Here is a 17,267-nt window from a genome sequence, read left to right on the forward strand (position 1 = left end):
AAGGTGCAAAGCCACCTCCTCCTCTAAGGCAGAAAACACCAGCAAAGCTAGGCCTCTCCTCCTCCTCCAGGTGGGGAGATAAAAACAAGGTAGCCACATTGATGAGAAGCAGAAAACAGGAGAAGGGAGAGGCAAACCTCTGCGCATCTGCTGTGCAGCTGAACAATCTAGCGCAACTTTGCAACAAATGAAAATAAAGGCGGAAGCTGGTGAGACTCACCTCTCGTACGTCCCGCTGAAACTTGGTGTTCATCTCTTCAGACTTAATGAGATCTTTCCTGGCGGTGTCCAGGTCTTCCTCCAGCTCCGTGACGCGGTTGGACAGGACGGCCAGACGTTCCTTCATCTGGCCCTGCTCCTTGGACTGTTTATCAATCACATCTTGGAGCTCGATGACTTTAGACAGGTCCTCGTTGTGATTTAGAGAGTCGTCAGATGATCTCTGTCATGAAACAAAATTAAAAGAGCGTTTGCCTCGGGGACCGTGAATGATTGCATTACAAATATAGGAAAATGAAATCACATCATCGGGAGACTAGAGAAAAGAGCCTTGTATAAGATTTTATAACAGAAGTTTAACAGCCCACGTCAGCTTGTAAGTATACCGAAATATTGGACAAGAGAGCCTGTCATTACACAGACTAAAGGTGGCCATACAGCTAGTGATGTTGGGGGCCAATCTTTCGGAAATCAGCCTTGTGATGCTGCCTCGCCTCCCCTGGCTGCAGTCGCCTAATGTTTTATGTCTCCACCCCGGATGCCCTGGCAGTTATACTTTACCTGTCCACAGTATTTACGCCCCCATGTAGTTGCTGCTCTTATAGCACGGCGGGGCGCAGTGACGTCACACATGCACCCCATGCGCTATAGGTCGGCAGGCAGGACATAAAATATTAGGGGGGGCAGTGGTTGGGGGTCTCTATCGCATTCCTCTGCGATTATTGCTCGCTGTTACCGCCGCACACCCAATCGAGATTTTCCTGCATTTCCGAACGATACATGCGACCAATTACGGCCCAAAATTGCTTCAAGTGACTGTCAATTGGGCATGCTGATGGCAGCACTGATTTTCATCAGATAATCGTTAATCAGTCTACAAATGTATGGACACTTCAACCCTCCTGGCGGTATGATTGTTTCCGGACTTTGGGGTTTCAGACCCTGAAATCAGGAAAAGATCATGCCGCCAGAACGCCAGCAGCAGCCCCTGCTCTCACTTACCTCCCTGGGCTCCAGCGCTGCAATTTTACCTCAGTCCTCCAGGGAGCGCTGTAACTCTATGGTGAGATCCATGACTGCGATCTCACCAGAGATCTATATTTGTATTTCCTTTCTCTTCCTCTTTAGTGGTGACTGATGGATGTTACATTGGTCTGACAGGTGGGACTACTGAGCGCAGTGCATTCCCCCCACATCTGGTATGTATGGGCAAGATCTCCCGGGAAATTTGTTAGGCTCTGATAACTGGGCTCCCCTTATTGCCCTTATATTCTCTGCCTCCAAGTTACAGCAGGGCATCAACAATTATATGTAATACGTCGGATTGCTATGGCAACAGTCTCTGTTGCACGGTGTTCCGATATTGCGGCTCTGTGATTGGTGCGCCGCTGTGAATGGGTGTCCGGTGCCTGCGCAGTAGAGCGGACCGACAGCGATCGGCTATTTCCGCCTATCTCTGAGCGGAGAGCCGATACTGCGCCTGGAGCTGGGAAGGTAAATATTTACATCTCCGCTGTTTGGAGAGGCACAGCGAGACCGCCGTGGGACCGAGGAGGACGGGGGAAGCCTCAATAGGATCCGGAGGCTTCCTGCACCCCAGGTGAGTACCCCCCAGGTGAACTTTTGTTAGTAACAGGTTTTCTTTAAGACCGCACAATGATGGCTGACATCTTGTCATTGTAATGTAATGGTTTTCTAGATGTCATAGAGCCTAGGACTCCAGGCCTGCTGCTTCACGACACGGGGCACCGTAAACTCCCCGATTTCAGTCGCTTGTTAGGAAGTTCTGGTAAATGTTGATCTAATAACCACATGAAGGGCTCTACCTGGAACTAGATGTGCACTTTCATGACTTACTCCAGTACAGTGAGGTTGCTATACCTGTTGCTGTTGTGCGCTGCCTCTTTATTGGATTTAAAGCTTGATCTGCCCAGCCAGGTTACACTGTATGCATGAGCAAAATGGACTATATATTAACTTGCACAAACCTCAGCCATTGCGCTGCATGTATTCTGTGTTTGCACATTTAATCAACTGATCGTATATCTGAAGATCCATTGGAATGATCGATTGACTAAGATTGCCTAGAGGTTGGATTGCCAGTACAGCCCCCAAGATCCGGCTTCTTTGAGATTGAGCACAGTTCCTACCTCGTTAAAGGGGTTCTGTGGAGGGTTTAAAAAAAAAACAAAAAAACTGACACTTACCTGGGGCTTCTATCAGCCCCCTACAGCTGTCATGTCCTGCGCCGTCCTCCTCCGATCCGCCGTTCTCTGCCGCCGGTCCGGTCTAATTATTTTTCTAAGACAACTGCGGCTGCGCGGCCGTGCTCGCTCCTGATCCTGTCTCCAAGAGCTTACTGCACCTGCTCAATAAGCTCCCAGAGACGCGAGTGGGAGCACGCAGTATTCATCTAGTTAGATGGATAATTAGACCGGACCGGCAGCGGGGAACGGGTGATCTGAGGAGGACGGCGCGGGACATGACAGCTGTAGGGGGCTGATAGAAGCCCCAGGTAAGTGTCAGTTTTTTGTTTTTAAAACCCTCCACAGAACCCCTTTTAAAGGGAACCTAAACTGAGAAGGATATGTATTTTTGCTTTTAAAATAATACCAGTTGCCTGGCTCTCCTGCTGATCCTGTGTCTCTAATACTTTTAGCCACAGCCCCTCAACAAGCATGCAGATCAGGTGCTCTGACCAGGGATGCTCTCAACTTCGAATTCGGATGAAATTGGAATAGGGGTTATTTGAATTCCATCCTACTAATTACAGCAGCTGTGCGGGTAGCCGAGGGGGTGGTAATCTTACTCATCAGCCGTCTTCTTGCTCCGTCCCTTGGCACCTCCCACGCTGCGTTCCAATCCGGCGTCACGTGACTATACACTTCCTCCTTCAACCCGGAAGGAGGAAGTGTATGTAATCACGTGACGCCGGATTGGAACGCAGCGTGGGAGGTGCCAAGGGACGGAGCAAGAAGACAGCTGATGAGTAAGATTACCACCCCCTCGACTACCCGCACAGCTGCTGTAATTAGTAGGATGAAATTCAAATAACCCCTATTCCAATTTCATCCGAATTCAAAGTTGTGAGCATCCCTGGCTCTGACTGACGTCAGACGGGATTAGCTGCATGCTTGTTTCAGGTGTGTGATTCAGCCACTGCTGCAGCCAAATAAATCAGCAGGACTGTCAGGCAACTGGTATTGTTTAAAAGGAAACCTCCATATCCCTCTCAGTTTAGGTTCCCTTTAAAGGACACCTGAGCTGAGAGGGATATGGAGGCCGACATATTTATTTACTTTTAAACTTTTCCCCAATATTACTTTATAAGTGATTTAGTCAGTGCTTGCTTATCGTCAACTCTCTCCTCACCCTGATTGACATTCTGACATTCATCACTGGTGGTGACATCTTTACTGCTGGCAGGTGACTCTCTGCGGAACATTTGTATCTGAGAATCCCAAAACCAGTACAAAATATTCTGCATATTTCATTAGCCTGGGCTGTGACATCACTGGGAGGGCGTGGCTACATACCAATATACAGCAATATATATAGATATAGGAAGTGTTACTGATGCTGAAACCAGGAAAACTACCATAGACGTGGATAGCCTGTAGCATGTACTCCATTCTACACTACAGGGCCTCTTTAAAAGTAGTGAATTGTAAATCTCACCTTCCCATTAGTGTTCGGTACGTCGTCTTGCTCTTGATTCTGGTCCCCATTATCGTTGTAGATCTTCTTCTGATTGTTCTGTTCCCGAGAAATCATAAGCTGCCATAGGAGCAGAGAAGTGAATGAGTATCAGTCATATGATGGACTGGGAGGAAGGGGTATGGCCTGGAGCAGGTCTCACCTCTTTATGTGTTACGGCCAGCTCTTCTTCCAGCAGGCTGCATCTCTCCAGAGCCACTCGCAGCCGCTCTCTCACCTAAGGCAAGAGATGACCAGCATGACATACAATGATGCCTATGTATACAGGGGCACCGCTACACTGGGCTTTACACCTCCCCCCATATATAGCACTGTTGTCAACTTATCCCTTTTATTACTAACACATGAATTCTACAGATCTTGTGGCTAGTTAGATGCAGCTATGGCACTGATTATATATGTTAGCAGCCCCAGAACCTGTATAACGTAGCTGCGTCGGGATTTAAAGGTACAATTTGCCAGCTCTGCCCTGTACATACCGGTGGGCTTCTCTGCCGCTCTGCAGGAATTCCCCCTCCCCAATCCAGTACTGAGCCTGTCATGACCTCAAGTGCATTCTGTACCACAAGCTCGATCATCATTATGTCAGATAGATTTAGCTAGGATTTAACACATTAGCAGCTTCAATAGAGTTATCCCGTGTGAGATAAGTGAGCTGATTTTGCCCTCAGCTGGCAGAACTCTTGTGCTGTAAATTCCTGGAATGCTTTGATGTCTCTCTATTAGCAGAAAATATAGAAACTGAAAGCAGAAGTCCTGTTATTGTCTCACACTGCCCCCTAGTGACAAGTGGCCATAAATGCATATTACAGCAGTACTATTAGAAGCAAGAAAGTGTAACAAAGAAAAAAATAATGTGCTAAATCAAATTTGGCCTGGAGCACTTGCAAGTCTCTAAAATTGGCAAGGGTTAAATCAAATATAAAGCAATACCATAGTCATTTTCCTGAGGGCTCCATAAATATAATTCACATTCAGTATAATTTACAAGTGTTTAGTAAACGGTAATCCTCATAGGAGGACAGCTTTTAGAGTTGAAAGGCTGGCCAATGCGGAGTTCCCAGGGGCGCTCATACAGAAGGAGGATTTGTGACGCAATCAGCAATGAAGGTGAATAGAAACGACTGCAGCTCAGACGGTTCCTTCTGAGAACAGCTCCGGCATAATCGGGAGAGTCATTCTGAAGGATGCTCCACACACAGCAGAGGGAAGACTTAGGGCGAGACACTTGCGCCTGACATTTTATTATAGTGGTAAAAGATAGTTACAGGGCACTGAGGAGCTCAACTTAAAGTGGATCCGAGATAAAGTTTTACTCATTGCATAATTGTGTCCTATATATATATATATATATATATATATATATATATATATATATATATATATATATATATATATATATATATATATATATATATATATATATATATATATATATATATATATATATATATATATATATCCTTTCATATAGTTTATAGGGTATTCCTCAAGCAAAATACTTTGTTTTGTTTTAATACTCTAATTCCCTATAAACTAAACAAGCCTTGCCCACAGCTTTTCAGAGAGCCTTGGCATTTTCAGACAGTAGCAAGGGCCCATGTGAGCTCAGTATGGGCAGGAGGAGGGGGAGGTTACTAGCCATTGATTTCAGAGGCAGAGGGGAGGAGGAGAGGGGACTGAATTTACACACAGGCAAGCTGATAGCATCTCCAGCCCTCAGCCTCTGACAATGTGACAAACAGAACATGGCTGCCCTCATTGTATCACAGGAATGCATAATGATAAACTGATGAAGCTGTTTGCAGCTAGATTTGCTGTGTAAACTATCTAAACTTTAGATAAGATATATAGACAAGTTACTTGTTATAGTTCGTTTTTCATCTCGAATCCGCTTTAAGTGGTCCAAGTTTTGTGGTTAATCAATAAGAATCCTACAGTGACGATCTGCCAAAGCGTTTACCGCCCCAGCTGTCACCGGTCTACCTGATCACAGTAACCGGTACAAGAGCAGCGTCACCGACAGCCTCCTGGAAAAGTGTCACTCTCAGAAACTCGTTCTTCAACTCTGCACTCCATTAAGATATTAACTAGCGTAAGTCACACGCGTACGGCTCTCGAGGATCAGTCACACGCATTACCTTTTCATCTAGAGCTTTGTGATGTTCAAACAGCGACTTAAGGGCCTTCAAAACTTCCACTTCACTCGACACTCCGGCTGGAGACTGAGCCTGCCTCTTCACCACCGTCATCCGGAGAGAGCGCTCGTGCCGCGAGACCAGGCACTCCAGATGTTCTAAGAGAAGCTAGAGAGAACGGCACCATGAGGACAAGCCACGGGACCCACCCTGCTTAACAATCACAGCTAATGGGAAACACAACACCAACTCAACTTTCTTAGTTTTATTAAGAAGGCCGCACACATCTTGTTGACTTTCCATCAGTGGTAAAAGTCTAATATTATCTCTACTTATGAGCAAGGATCTGACACAAGCCCAGACATTTAAAGACTTTCATAGCATCACACGAGTCTTTTAGTTTCTTTATTTATGAGTTTCGGGCTTCACGATCATTTAATGCATACATGTCAAACTCTGGCCAGCAGAGCCATCAAATGTGGCTCTGTAAGTGGTTTCCCCACATTGCATTATGTTTGGCCCGCTCTAGACCACCAGGGAAGCTATATTGGAGGTGAAGCCCTAGATCCCCAGGGAAGCCATATGAGGGACAGGGGGGAAAGACACTAAATATTAGGGAATTGTATAGGGGAGGAAGGGGACCACTAGACACCAAGGAACTATATAGAGGAGGGAGGGGACTACTAGACACAAAGGAATTGTATAGGTGAGGGGGCAGGCATTAGGCACCAGGGAACTGTATATGGGAGAGAATGGACCACTAAACACCAGGGAATTGTATAAGGAAGGAAGGGGGCCAATAGACACCAGAGTACTGTATAGTGGAAGGGGGGGGGGGGGGCACTAGACACCAGGGAACTGTATAGTGAAGGGGGGGCACTAGACACCAGGGAACTGTATAGGGGAGGGAGTCACTAGACACCAAGGAACTGTATAGGGGAGGGAGTCACTAGACACCAGGGAACTGTATAGGGGAGGGTGGGGGCCAATAGACACCAGAGTGTTGTATAGGGGAGGGAAGGAGAAGCACTAGACATCAGGGAACTGTATAGAGGATAGAGGACCACTAGACACCAGGGAACTGTATAGGGGAGGGAGTCACTAGACACCAAGGAACTGTATAGGGGAGGAGGGGACTAGACACCAGGGAACTGTATAGGGGAGGAGGGGCAATATACACCAGGGAACTGTATAGGGGAGGAGGGGACTAGACACCAGGGAACTGTATAGGAGAGGGAGGGGCCACTAGACACCAGGGAACTGTATAGGGGAGGAGGGGCACTAGACACCAGGGAACTGTATAGGGGAGGGGGGCACTAGACACCAGGGAACTGTATAGGGGAGGGGGCACTAGACACCAGGGAACTGTATAGGGGAGGAGGGGCACTAGACACCAGGGAACTGTATAGGAGAGGGAGGGGCCACTAGACACCAGGGAACAGTATAGGGGAGGAGGGGCACTAGACACCAGGGAACTGTATAGGGGAGGGAGGACCACTAGACACCAGGGAACTGTATAGGAGAGGGAGGGGCCACTAGACACCAGGGAACTGTATAGGAGAGGGAGGGGCCACTAGACACCAGGGAACTGTATAGGGGAGGAGGGGAACTAGACACCAGGGAACTGTATAGGGGAGGAGGGGAACTAGACACCAGGGAACTGTATAGGGGAGGAGGGGCAATATACACCAGGGTAGGGTATAGGGGAGGAGGCCCTAGACATACAGGTTGGCCCATTTTGTATCGGCGTTTGACATCCCTGAATGGAATGCTAAATTACACTATATATGGAAACCTACATGGATTGATTTGGGGAGGGCGATTTCAAGCTTCCTTGTATGAGAGTATATTATGCTTGTCATATTGTTATTTTGCTTGTCCACAAATCCTATGAAACAGGCTGTGCCCTGCCACATGCATAGAAATAGCACATGTTATTGTGTACTCTCTGTATTGTGGAAGTCACGCAGAGGTGTTTATGAGTCTGCAGTAAAGGTGGGTCTCACAGAACATGTTATAATTCCTTCCATAGATTGCATTACACTGGTTCCATTGTACGCACATGAACGCTGTATTATACTGCATTGTATTCTTTTATCTCCACTCCCCATGTGTGGCTCCCGATCCGGCTCCAGCCTATTACACAGCTATCATTTCATGTCCCTTGGGGCTCCCAGGAGGAAGTAATCAGTGTTTGTACCATTACATTCATAAAGTAATACTCAGAACCCGTCTATTTATAGACTTACAGACTATTGTTAAAGGGACACTTTACTGCAAAGGGTGTGAAAAGCTGCCTCTTTTTCCTTTTAAGTTATGCCAATAGGCTGTTCTGCCGCTACATTCAGCCACGGACCCCGTATGAGCATGATCATGTGCTATGCTTAAAGTCTAGCCAAATTAGCCACATGCTTGTTCCAGGTGTGTGATTCAGACACTAGTGCAGCCAAAGTGATCAGCAGGACTGCCAGGCAACTGGCATTGCTTAACAGAAGATAAATATGGCAGCCCCCATGTCACTTTAAAGAGTACCTGAAGCCACATCCCCACCACCACACACACATTAATATACTTACCTTTGAATAGGAAAGGCTCTGGATAGTCCAGAGTCTTCCCCCATCCTTCCTACAGCTCCCTGTTCAAGCACTTGGATTCACTGAGACCAGCAGCTCTACAGAGAGTCACTGAGACTGGCAGCTCTGCAGAGATTCACTGAGACTGGCAGCCCTGCAGAGATTCAGTGAGACTGGCAGCTCTGCAGAGATTCACTGAGACCGGCAGCTCTGCAGAGATTCACTGAGACTGGCAGCTCTGCAGAGATTCAGTGAGACTGGCAGCTCTGCAGAGATTCAGTGAGACTGGCAGCTCTGCAGAGAGTCACTGAGACTGGCAGCTCTGCAGAGATTCACTGAGACTGGCAGCCCTGCAGAGATTCAGTGAGACTGGCAGCTCTGCAGAGATTCACTGAGACCGGCAGCTCTGCAGAGATTCACTGAGACTGGCAGCTCTGCAGAGATTCACTGAGGCTGGTAGCTCTACAGAGAGTCACTGAGACTGGCAGCTCTGCAGAGAGTCACTGAGACTGGCAGCTCTGCAGAGAGTCACTGAGACCGGCAGCTCTACAGAGAGTCACTGAGACTGGCAGCTCTGCAGAGATTCACTGAGACCGGCAGCTCTGCAGAGATTCACTGAGACTGGCAGCTCTGCAGAGATTCACTGAGACTGGCAGCTCTGCAGAGAGTCACTGAGACTGGCAGCTCTGCAGAAAGTCACTGAGACCGGCAGCTCTGCAGAGATTCACTGAGACTGGCAGCTTTAGAGAGATTCACTTAGACCGCCAGCTTTAGAGAGATTCACTGAGACCGGCAGCTCTGCAGAGATTCACTGAGACTGGCAGCCCTACAGAGATTCACTGAGACTGGCAGCTCTGCAGAGATTCACTGAGACTGGCAGCTCTGCAGAGAGTCACTGAGACTGGCAGCTCTGCAGAGAGTCACTGAGACTGGCAGCTCTGCAGAGAGTCACTGAGACTGGCAGCTCTGCAGAGAGTCACTGAGACTGGCAGCTCTGCAGAGAGTCACTGAGACTGGCAGCTCTGCAGAGATTCACTGAGACTGGCAGCTCTGCAGAGATTCACTGAGACCTGCAGCTCTGCAGAGATTCACTGAGACTGGCAGCTCTACTGAGATCCACTGAGACTGGCAGCTCTGCAGAGATTCACTGAGACCTGCAGCTCTGCAGAGATTCACTGAGACTGGCAGCTCTACTGAGATCCACTGAGACTGGCAGCTCTACTGAGATCCACTGAGACTCCAGTATTACTCCAGTATTGTTCCTCCCACTCTGTGGACACACTTACTCCAGTATTGCTTCTCCCACTCTATGGACACAACACACTTACTCCAGTATTGCTCCTCCCACTCTATGGACACAACACACTTACTCCAGTATTGTTCCTCCCACTCTATGCACACAACACATTTACTCCAGTGTTGCTCCTCCCACTCTATGTACACAACACACCAGTATTGCTCCTCCCACTCTGTGGACACACTCCAGTTTTGTTCCTCCCACTCTGTGGACACAACACATTTACTTCAGTATTGCTCCTCCCACTCTGTGGACACACTTACTCCAGTATTGTTCCTCCCACTCTGACCATGACACACTTACTTCAGTATTGCTCCTCCCACTCTGTGGACACAACACACTCCAGTATTTCTCCTCCCACTCTATGGATACAACACACTTACTCCAGTATTTCTCCTCCCACTCTATGGATACAACACACTTACTCCAGTATTTCTCCTCCCACTCTATGGATACAACACACTTACTCCAGTATTTCTCCTCCCACTCTATGGATACAACACACTTACTCCAGTATAGCTCCTCCCACTCTGGACACACTCCAGTATTGCTCCTCCCACTCTGTGGACACACTTACTCTTGTGTTGTTCCTCTCGGCCTTCAGCTCGGATATTTCTTCCTCCCGCTCCAGAAGTTGCTCCCGACAGATATTGAGCTCCTTAGTAAGTGCTGCAAACTCCTTCAGGAAGGAAAAACAAACGTGTATTTAGAATGCAGGACTCACAATGCAGCGTTGTGGTCATACAGCTTCCTGACCCTTCTACGTTACAATGACTATGAAAGTCAACGGTTTCCTTGTTCAGCTAACATCTAAAACGAGGTCAGGAGCGATAAGGAGAATCAGACAAAATAAGAGAGGCCTCCAAGTATCACGTTAACGTGGACCCCTGGATCACAGCTTGGATTTCCAAGCTTTTTTCCCACCATAGAAGATATTAAAAGCAGCAGCTAGCAGACTAGCAATGCAGATATAGTCTCTGTTCCCAGGCAAGGTATGGCAAGACAGCAGCCAGCCCCAGCTTACGTGTGCAACGATCAATGGGAAGCCAATTCCAACTTGAATGGAAACGGGGGTGTGGTTTTGAACTGGGCCATTCATACAATTATTGGCCTAAATCAGTTGCCTAAAAATTGCATGAAAGCCAGGAACATTAGCATCTCACAGACCATCTCTATTTACTGTACTGAACCCTGTATGTCCTCCACAGTGTAAAGCCCGCCCTGTAACTTCAGGTGGCCATATATCTAGCGATGACAGACCTATGCGACGTACACCCGGCCACTGTCCACCCAAGCGTCTCCCCGGCGCCTGTAGTGTGTCAATTCTCACCTGTTGAGCTGGTGCAGCTTCTGGCATCGCCTGCTGTCGCCCCCGTTACAGAGTGCCTGTACCCACATGGCACCAGGTGCGAGAGTAACGTCACACACGCCACAGGTTTGGCAGTAACAGGGGCGAAAGTGAGTGACACCGGGAGCCAGCGGGACAGGTGAGAAATCACAGCATGGTCATCAGAGGAACATTTTATATTTAGGGGATGCCCAGGCAGGCCATGAAGGCGGTGTCGCTAGGCTGATTCTGGATAGATCTATCGGGAATCGGTCTGCAGTGTATGGGCAAGCAACAGATCTCTCTCCAATGAAATCCGATCAGAGGGAGATATGTCTCATGGCCCATAAATGGCTACATGATTGGCCATGCACACCTTACGATCAGCCTGCACAATCTGAATACAATTTCCTCACATCTTGGTACTAGGAAGGTTTCCATAAATACACTAATAAAAAATAATTTACAACAACTGCCCCTCAAACTAAACTGTTGATGGGAAATTTCCCTGAAAAATCAAACCTGACAGTAAGAGATGTGGATCTGCACTATTAAGGTGCATACACACATCCAACTTTGATTTCCCAAGGATTGGCCAATGTTATCACTTCCATATAGTATGAGACCCAACAGCTTTTGAATACTATGATCAGATTGTGTAGGTAACATCTACTACATGGAAGTTGAGAAAATGGCCAATTATTGTCTGATCAAAATTGCATGTGTGTACTTGGGATGGAAGAGCACACTTTCCTGAGAATAAAAACTGTACCGGCTCATGTCTATGTACATCGCTACGGGAGATGTTGGCGCTGTATAAATAAATAATGTCTGCAATGGCTGCGCTCCATCTTCTGACACTTCCTGTTTCACTGCCGAGGCTTCTGACGTGAAGGAGGAAGTGTCGCGAGGATGGAGTGGGCATCACACAGGTATATTACCCCTCCCTGCCGCTGGACGTGAGTGGGTACAGTCTCGTTTCTCGTGAAATCCTTGGTGTAGCTGTGACAAATATCTGACACAAACTCAAGAATATCAAATATATAGGGCACTCTCAAACAATATTTACTTGATATTCCAATGCTTGTTCTGTCCTCTATTAGGAGGAAGGCTGGTGCACAAATGACAGCCGCTTAGCTTTGTACTGCACCAAGCAGTGCACGGCGTCAGCACAAGAGCAAGGGTGGTGCACCAACCAATATTGCTCCGATTCCGGCAGACATCTGATCAATATCAATTGCGGCATTGGCAGTAGTCCGATTAATAAGGAGATACTGGTCAGGAGTATTTCTAATAGTAATATTTAGTATATATTCGGATATAATTGTTTTTATTTAAACAAACTACTGCATCCAACAGATACTGTAGCCACTCATAATATTTGTAATCAGCTGCACACAAATAATAATAAATAAAATGCCTTAATGCAGAGTAACACTACATGAGATACAGGAAGGATCCGGAAGCTTTCCTGGCCAATCAGCAGACATTCTGTGCACAGCAGCATTTCCCTGGCTGGAATAAGGGTGTGGAGGGAGAAAGAGCCTTTTGGACCAGTTCTCAGCTAACCCTGCACAGAATTTGCATCAATACTTCTGAAACACGTCCTTAAAGAGACACTGAAGCGAAAAAAAAATTATGATATTATGATTTGTATGTGTAGTACAGCTAAGAAATAAAACATTAAGATCAGATCCATCAGTCTGTTTCCAGTACAGGAAGAGTTAAGAAACTCCAGTTGTTATCTCTATGCAAACAAGCCATTAACTCTCCGACTAAGTCTTAAGCTGGCCATACGCTGGCCCGATTTGCCGCCGTTTCGACAGCAGATTCAATCACTGGGATCGAATCTGCTGCCAATCGTTCGCGCTACACGCCGAATTTCGATCCATTTCGTCCGATCCCATCGATCGCTCCGTGCGGAAAATTACCGTCGATCGCCCGCGGATAGGGAGCGCGTCGCTAGCGGCGTTCGAGTACCCGATGACCGACGCAATAGAGCCGCATACATTACGTGCTCCACCGGCACGACTACCCCCGGTCACCGCTGCTCCGTGTCCGCGCTGGTCTCCGGCATGCTTCAGTTCCTCCTGCCTGGCAGGAAGTTTAAACAGTAGAGGGCGCTCTACTGTTTAAACTTCCTGCCGGGCAGGAAGAAGTAAAGCATGCTGGACCTGGAGACCAGAGCGGAGAAGACAGCAGAGACCTGGGGACTGGAGACACGCCGGCGGAGCAGGTAATGTATGCGGGCGGGGGGAGTGGCGGCAGCACCACCACCACCACCACCACCACAGATTGTGAACGGTTTCAGGCTAAAATTGGTTCACAATCTGTTTGCAGTAAAGGAGCCATACGATCCCTCTCTGATCAGATTCGATCAGAGCGGGAACTATCTGTTGGTCGAATCTGATGGCAAATCGACCAGTGTATGGCTACTTAAGCAGGCCATACACTGGCTCGATTCACGGCCGTTTCGACAGCAGATCCGATCCTGGGATCGTATCTGCTGCCAATCGCTTGCGCTAAACGCACCCGCCGATCCGATTCCCTCCCGAAATCGGATCGGACCGTCGATCGCGCCGTGCGGGAAATTACCCTCGATCGCCCGGCGGTAGGAGCGCGTCGCTTGCGGCGTACGATTCGGGCCCGATCCGAGCATGTATACATTACCTGAAGCTGGCTCCGGGGTCCTCTTCTCCTCGCTGCACCGCATTTCCGCATGTCCCAGTGTACGCTTATACTTCCTGTGTCACTCCGGTGACCAGGAAGTTGAAATAGAGGGCGCTCTATTTGAACTTCCTGGTCACGGAGTAACACAGGAAGCGCCGGGATGGAGCAAGAACAGCGGTGCGGTGCAGTGCGGAGAAGACGCCCGGGAGCCAGCCTCAGGTAATGTATACGGGGGGGGGGGGGGGGGGACAGGCGGCAGGAGCAGCTGAACAGATTGTGATCGGTTTCAGGCTGAAATCGATTCACAATCTGTTTGCAGTAAAGGCAGCCATACGATCCCTATCTGATCAGATTCGATCAGATAGGGATCTGTCAGCTGGTCGATCTAATGGCACATCGACCAGTGTATGGCCACCTTTAGTCGTGGAGAGGGCTGTTATCTGACTTTTATTATCTCAACTGTAAGTGAACTGTTTACTTTTCCTCTGCTAGAGGAGAGGTCATTACTTCACAGACTGCTCTGAAAGACTCATTTTGAATGCTGAGTGTTGTGTAATCTGCACATATTATAGAATGATGCAATGTTAGAAAAAACTCCAAATACCTGAAAATAAAAGTATGAGAATATTTTCTTTGCTGCTAATCTTCTAGTAATTATTCATAGTACACAACCAATTCACTATATCATATTTTTTTTTTCGCTTCAGTGTCTCTTTAAATTACGCCAACTGAGCAGATTCTGGGCAAAGTCACACAGGTACCGTAAGTGCTAAAATAAGAAAGAAAATCACTAAAAAATTATAAACTGATCTAATCATTTAGCAATAGGCGAGCTTTGATGTTCTCTATTTTTCTGTAAACTGAGGCATCTACAACCAAAAGTTATACCATTCTGATCACAACATGACCTGTGTACAGAAAGTCTGCGTCAGAAAATGCGTCAAGCATTGGCCCTAAGACACCATTCACATTGCAGGTAAAAACGCTAGCAAAAACAATGGACAGTAAGTGCATCCTATGCTATTAGTAGGCTGCGTTTACTCTGTCAAACGGAACGCAAATGCACAACGCACCCGGGCTGCAAATGTAAAATGCCAACCTGCTGCATTTGTCCCGTCGCATGCAAAACACCGAGCGCAAACAAGAATCGGATGCAATGCAAGCCTACGGTGTCCATTCCTGCTAGGCTTCCTGCTGCGCAAACATTACAAACCTGTCCCTGAGAAAGGAGTATAGGGCTTCCTGTTGTTTTGCTAAGGAACCAATGGGATTCCTCTTGCAAAAGAGAAAATTCTAATGGGTTCATGCGTATAAATGAGGATCCTGCCTGTTGCTAGGTAGGATTCACTACTTTACTTTGGTCTCCGGATGAGCGGAGTGGGCGTGTGATGAGGAGAAAAGCGGCAGCAGTACCGAAAGATGGGTGGCGGCCAGTTGAAATGGCGCCAGCGCATACAGTCAGGTCCAGGGTGGATACGCTTACCGGGCCGTTTACACATACATGGCGTTTGCAATGTAGTGTGAATGCAATTAAATCTATCATGGCTGAGACCCTAGTTAAAGTGAACCTCCAGACGAAAACTCTAGTCAGCAGCACAGAAAAGGCTTGGTGTTTCTTTAATAGTTTCACAGCATCAGAACTTTGTTTTTCTTACCCAAGCCTCATTTTTAGCTGCAGAGAAGCTAAGCTCTGCCCCATCAAAGAAATGTGCCAGGGCATTTTTCCCCTGATGCATTGCAAAGCATTATGGGATTTCTGATGCTATTGTTCTCGTTGCCTAGCAGCTGGAAGGGGTGATCACTCAGGACACAGGACAGTTGGAACTGTGTCTCACGCTCCCTGTCACCTCCTTTCAACCAAAAAGATGGCTGCCCCCATGAAATCACAAACATTTGCCTGTTCTTTTAAAACAGGGTGGGTAAGAGATGATATTACCTATCTATTTTAATTAACATAATGTAACTTAATGACAGTATGTTTGTTTAGGCTGAAGTTCCCCTTTAAAATAACTAGTCCATATAGGAGATTCCTGGCAAAACATGCACAGTTGGTGGAATTTGAGGCTAGCTGTGGGAAATATTGTTGCCTCTGAAGAAGTGGGCGTGGTCCATGTCAGTTCCGGCACAGGTGAGTGCGGTGCGGTCTCCATCCCTCACTACAGGTACACTGCTCTGACTTCATGCCACTTCCTATTCCCCTCTGCAGCCTGGCCGGGTATTCTTATGCTCTGACTGTGTCCCCACCTTGCTCTCTCTATGCCTAACCCTTCATGCACAGAGCCTTGCACAGCTTGGTTCTTTCATCCATGCAGCTGTGCCGTGTGGTTTATGCAGAAATGCGCTTTTCTAAAACTACTCTGCGCAAACGCAGTGCACTTTCTTATTTCTTACTTAAAGTGGACCTGAACTCTTGCAGAGGACAGAAGGAAAACAGAGAAGTACACCATGTATGTATTTACAGAGTTTAGCCTGTCTTATTTCCCCTCATCTGTTACTAATCACAAGTTGTAATTTGATCTCTCAGCTGTGTCCGCTGGCTGCCTCAGCAGAGCAGCTATTTGGTAAAGATAGAATGTCAACAGTATGTCTGCCTCCATGAAAGCGGGAAGTCTGCCTAGCAGTATATCTATACAAGGCTGGTTCCCAGGAGGTTGCCAAAAAATAATCTTTCCGAGCAACAATTATTTAAAGTGTATATAGAGCTTTGGAAGTGTATATGAAGGTTTTCTGCTGAAGTAACTGTTGCCAGGGGATGTGTCTGTTCAGCAGAGGAAGGAGGCAGAGTGAAGCAGTTGGCTGATGGTGTAATGGTTAAGGGCTCTGCCTCTGACACAGGAGACCAGGGTTCGAATCTCGGCTCTGCCTGTTCAGTAAGCCAGCACTAATTCAGTAGGAGACCTTTGGCAAGTCTCCCTTACACTGCTACTGCCAATAGAGCGCGCCCTAGTGGCTGCTGCTCTGCTCTGGCGCTTTGAGTCCGCAAGGAGAAAAGAGCAATATAAATGTTATTTGTCTTGTCTTGAAGACACATGCCTCAGAGAGCTGCAGCTGGTAATGATTACATTGATGACAAGAGATACGCAAGCTTCTCTTGCTCTCTTGCAGTGAAAATAAAGGTTTTAACACACAATTAATACATGGGAATGCATTCAAATGTTATTTTACATAACTAACAGTAGTTACTGAGATTTTAGTTTTGAGAGTATAATGTCCTCAGCCTTCTGTATAGCCGCCAGAGAGCTATGCAGAGGGCGCATGTCTCTTGCACAGACTGGCTGCGACTGGCGGAAGTTACGGGACCCGGTACAGGCGATACAGAAGACTGA

The 17,267-nt window shown here is 47.4% G+C and overlaps 1 protein-coding gene across 9 annotated transcripts in view; it reads right to left on the reverse strand.

Moving 5' to 3' along the window:
* The window catches only part of PPFIA1 (PTPRF interacting protein alpha 1), a 266,952-nt gene that overhangs the window by 142,849 nt on the left and 106,836 nt on the right, over window positions 1–17,267 (reverse strand). For all 9 annotated transcript variants that reach the window (XM_068260407.1, XM_068260411.1, XM_068260409.1 and 6 more), the window contains exons 3-7: window positions 10,522–10,623; window positions 6,078–6,242; window positions 4,079–4,153; window positions 3,898–3,996; window positions 221–442 (exon numbers count right to left, since the gene is read on the reverse strand). In XM_068260407.1, coding sequence (XP_068116508.1) covers window positions 221–442; window positions 3,898–3,996; window positions 4,079–4,153; window positions 6,078–6,242; window positions 10,522–10,623 — 663 coding nt within the window. The remainder of the gene's footprint in view (window positions 1–220; window positions 443–3,897; window positions 3,997–4,078; window positions 4,154–6,077; window positions 6,243–10,521; window positions 10,624–17,267) is intronic.

Source organism: Hyperolius riggenbachi, chromosome 11, assembly GCF_040937935.1.
Source record: "Hyperolius riggenbachi isolate aHypRig1 chromosome 11, aHypRig1.pri, whole genome shotgun sequence".
Classification (NCBI taxonomy): Eukaryota; Metazoa; Chordata; class Amphibia; order Anura; family Hyperoliidae; genus Hyperolius; species Hyperolius riggenbachi.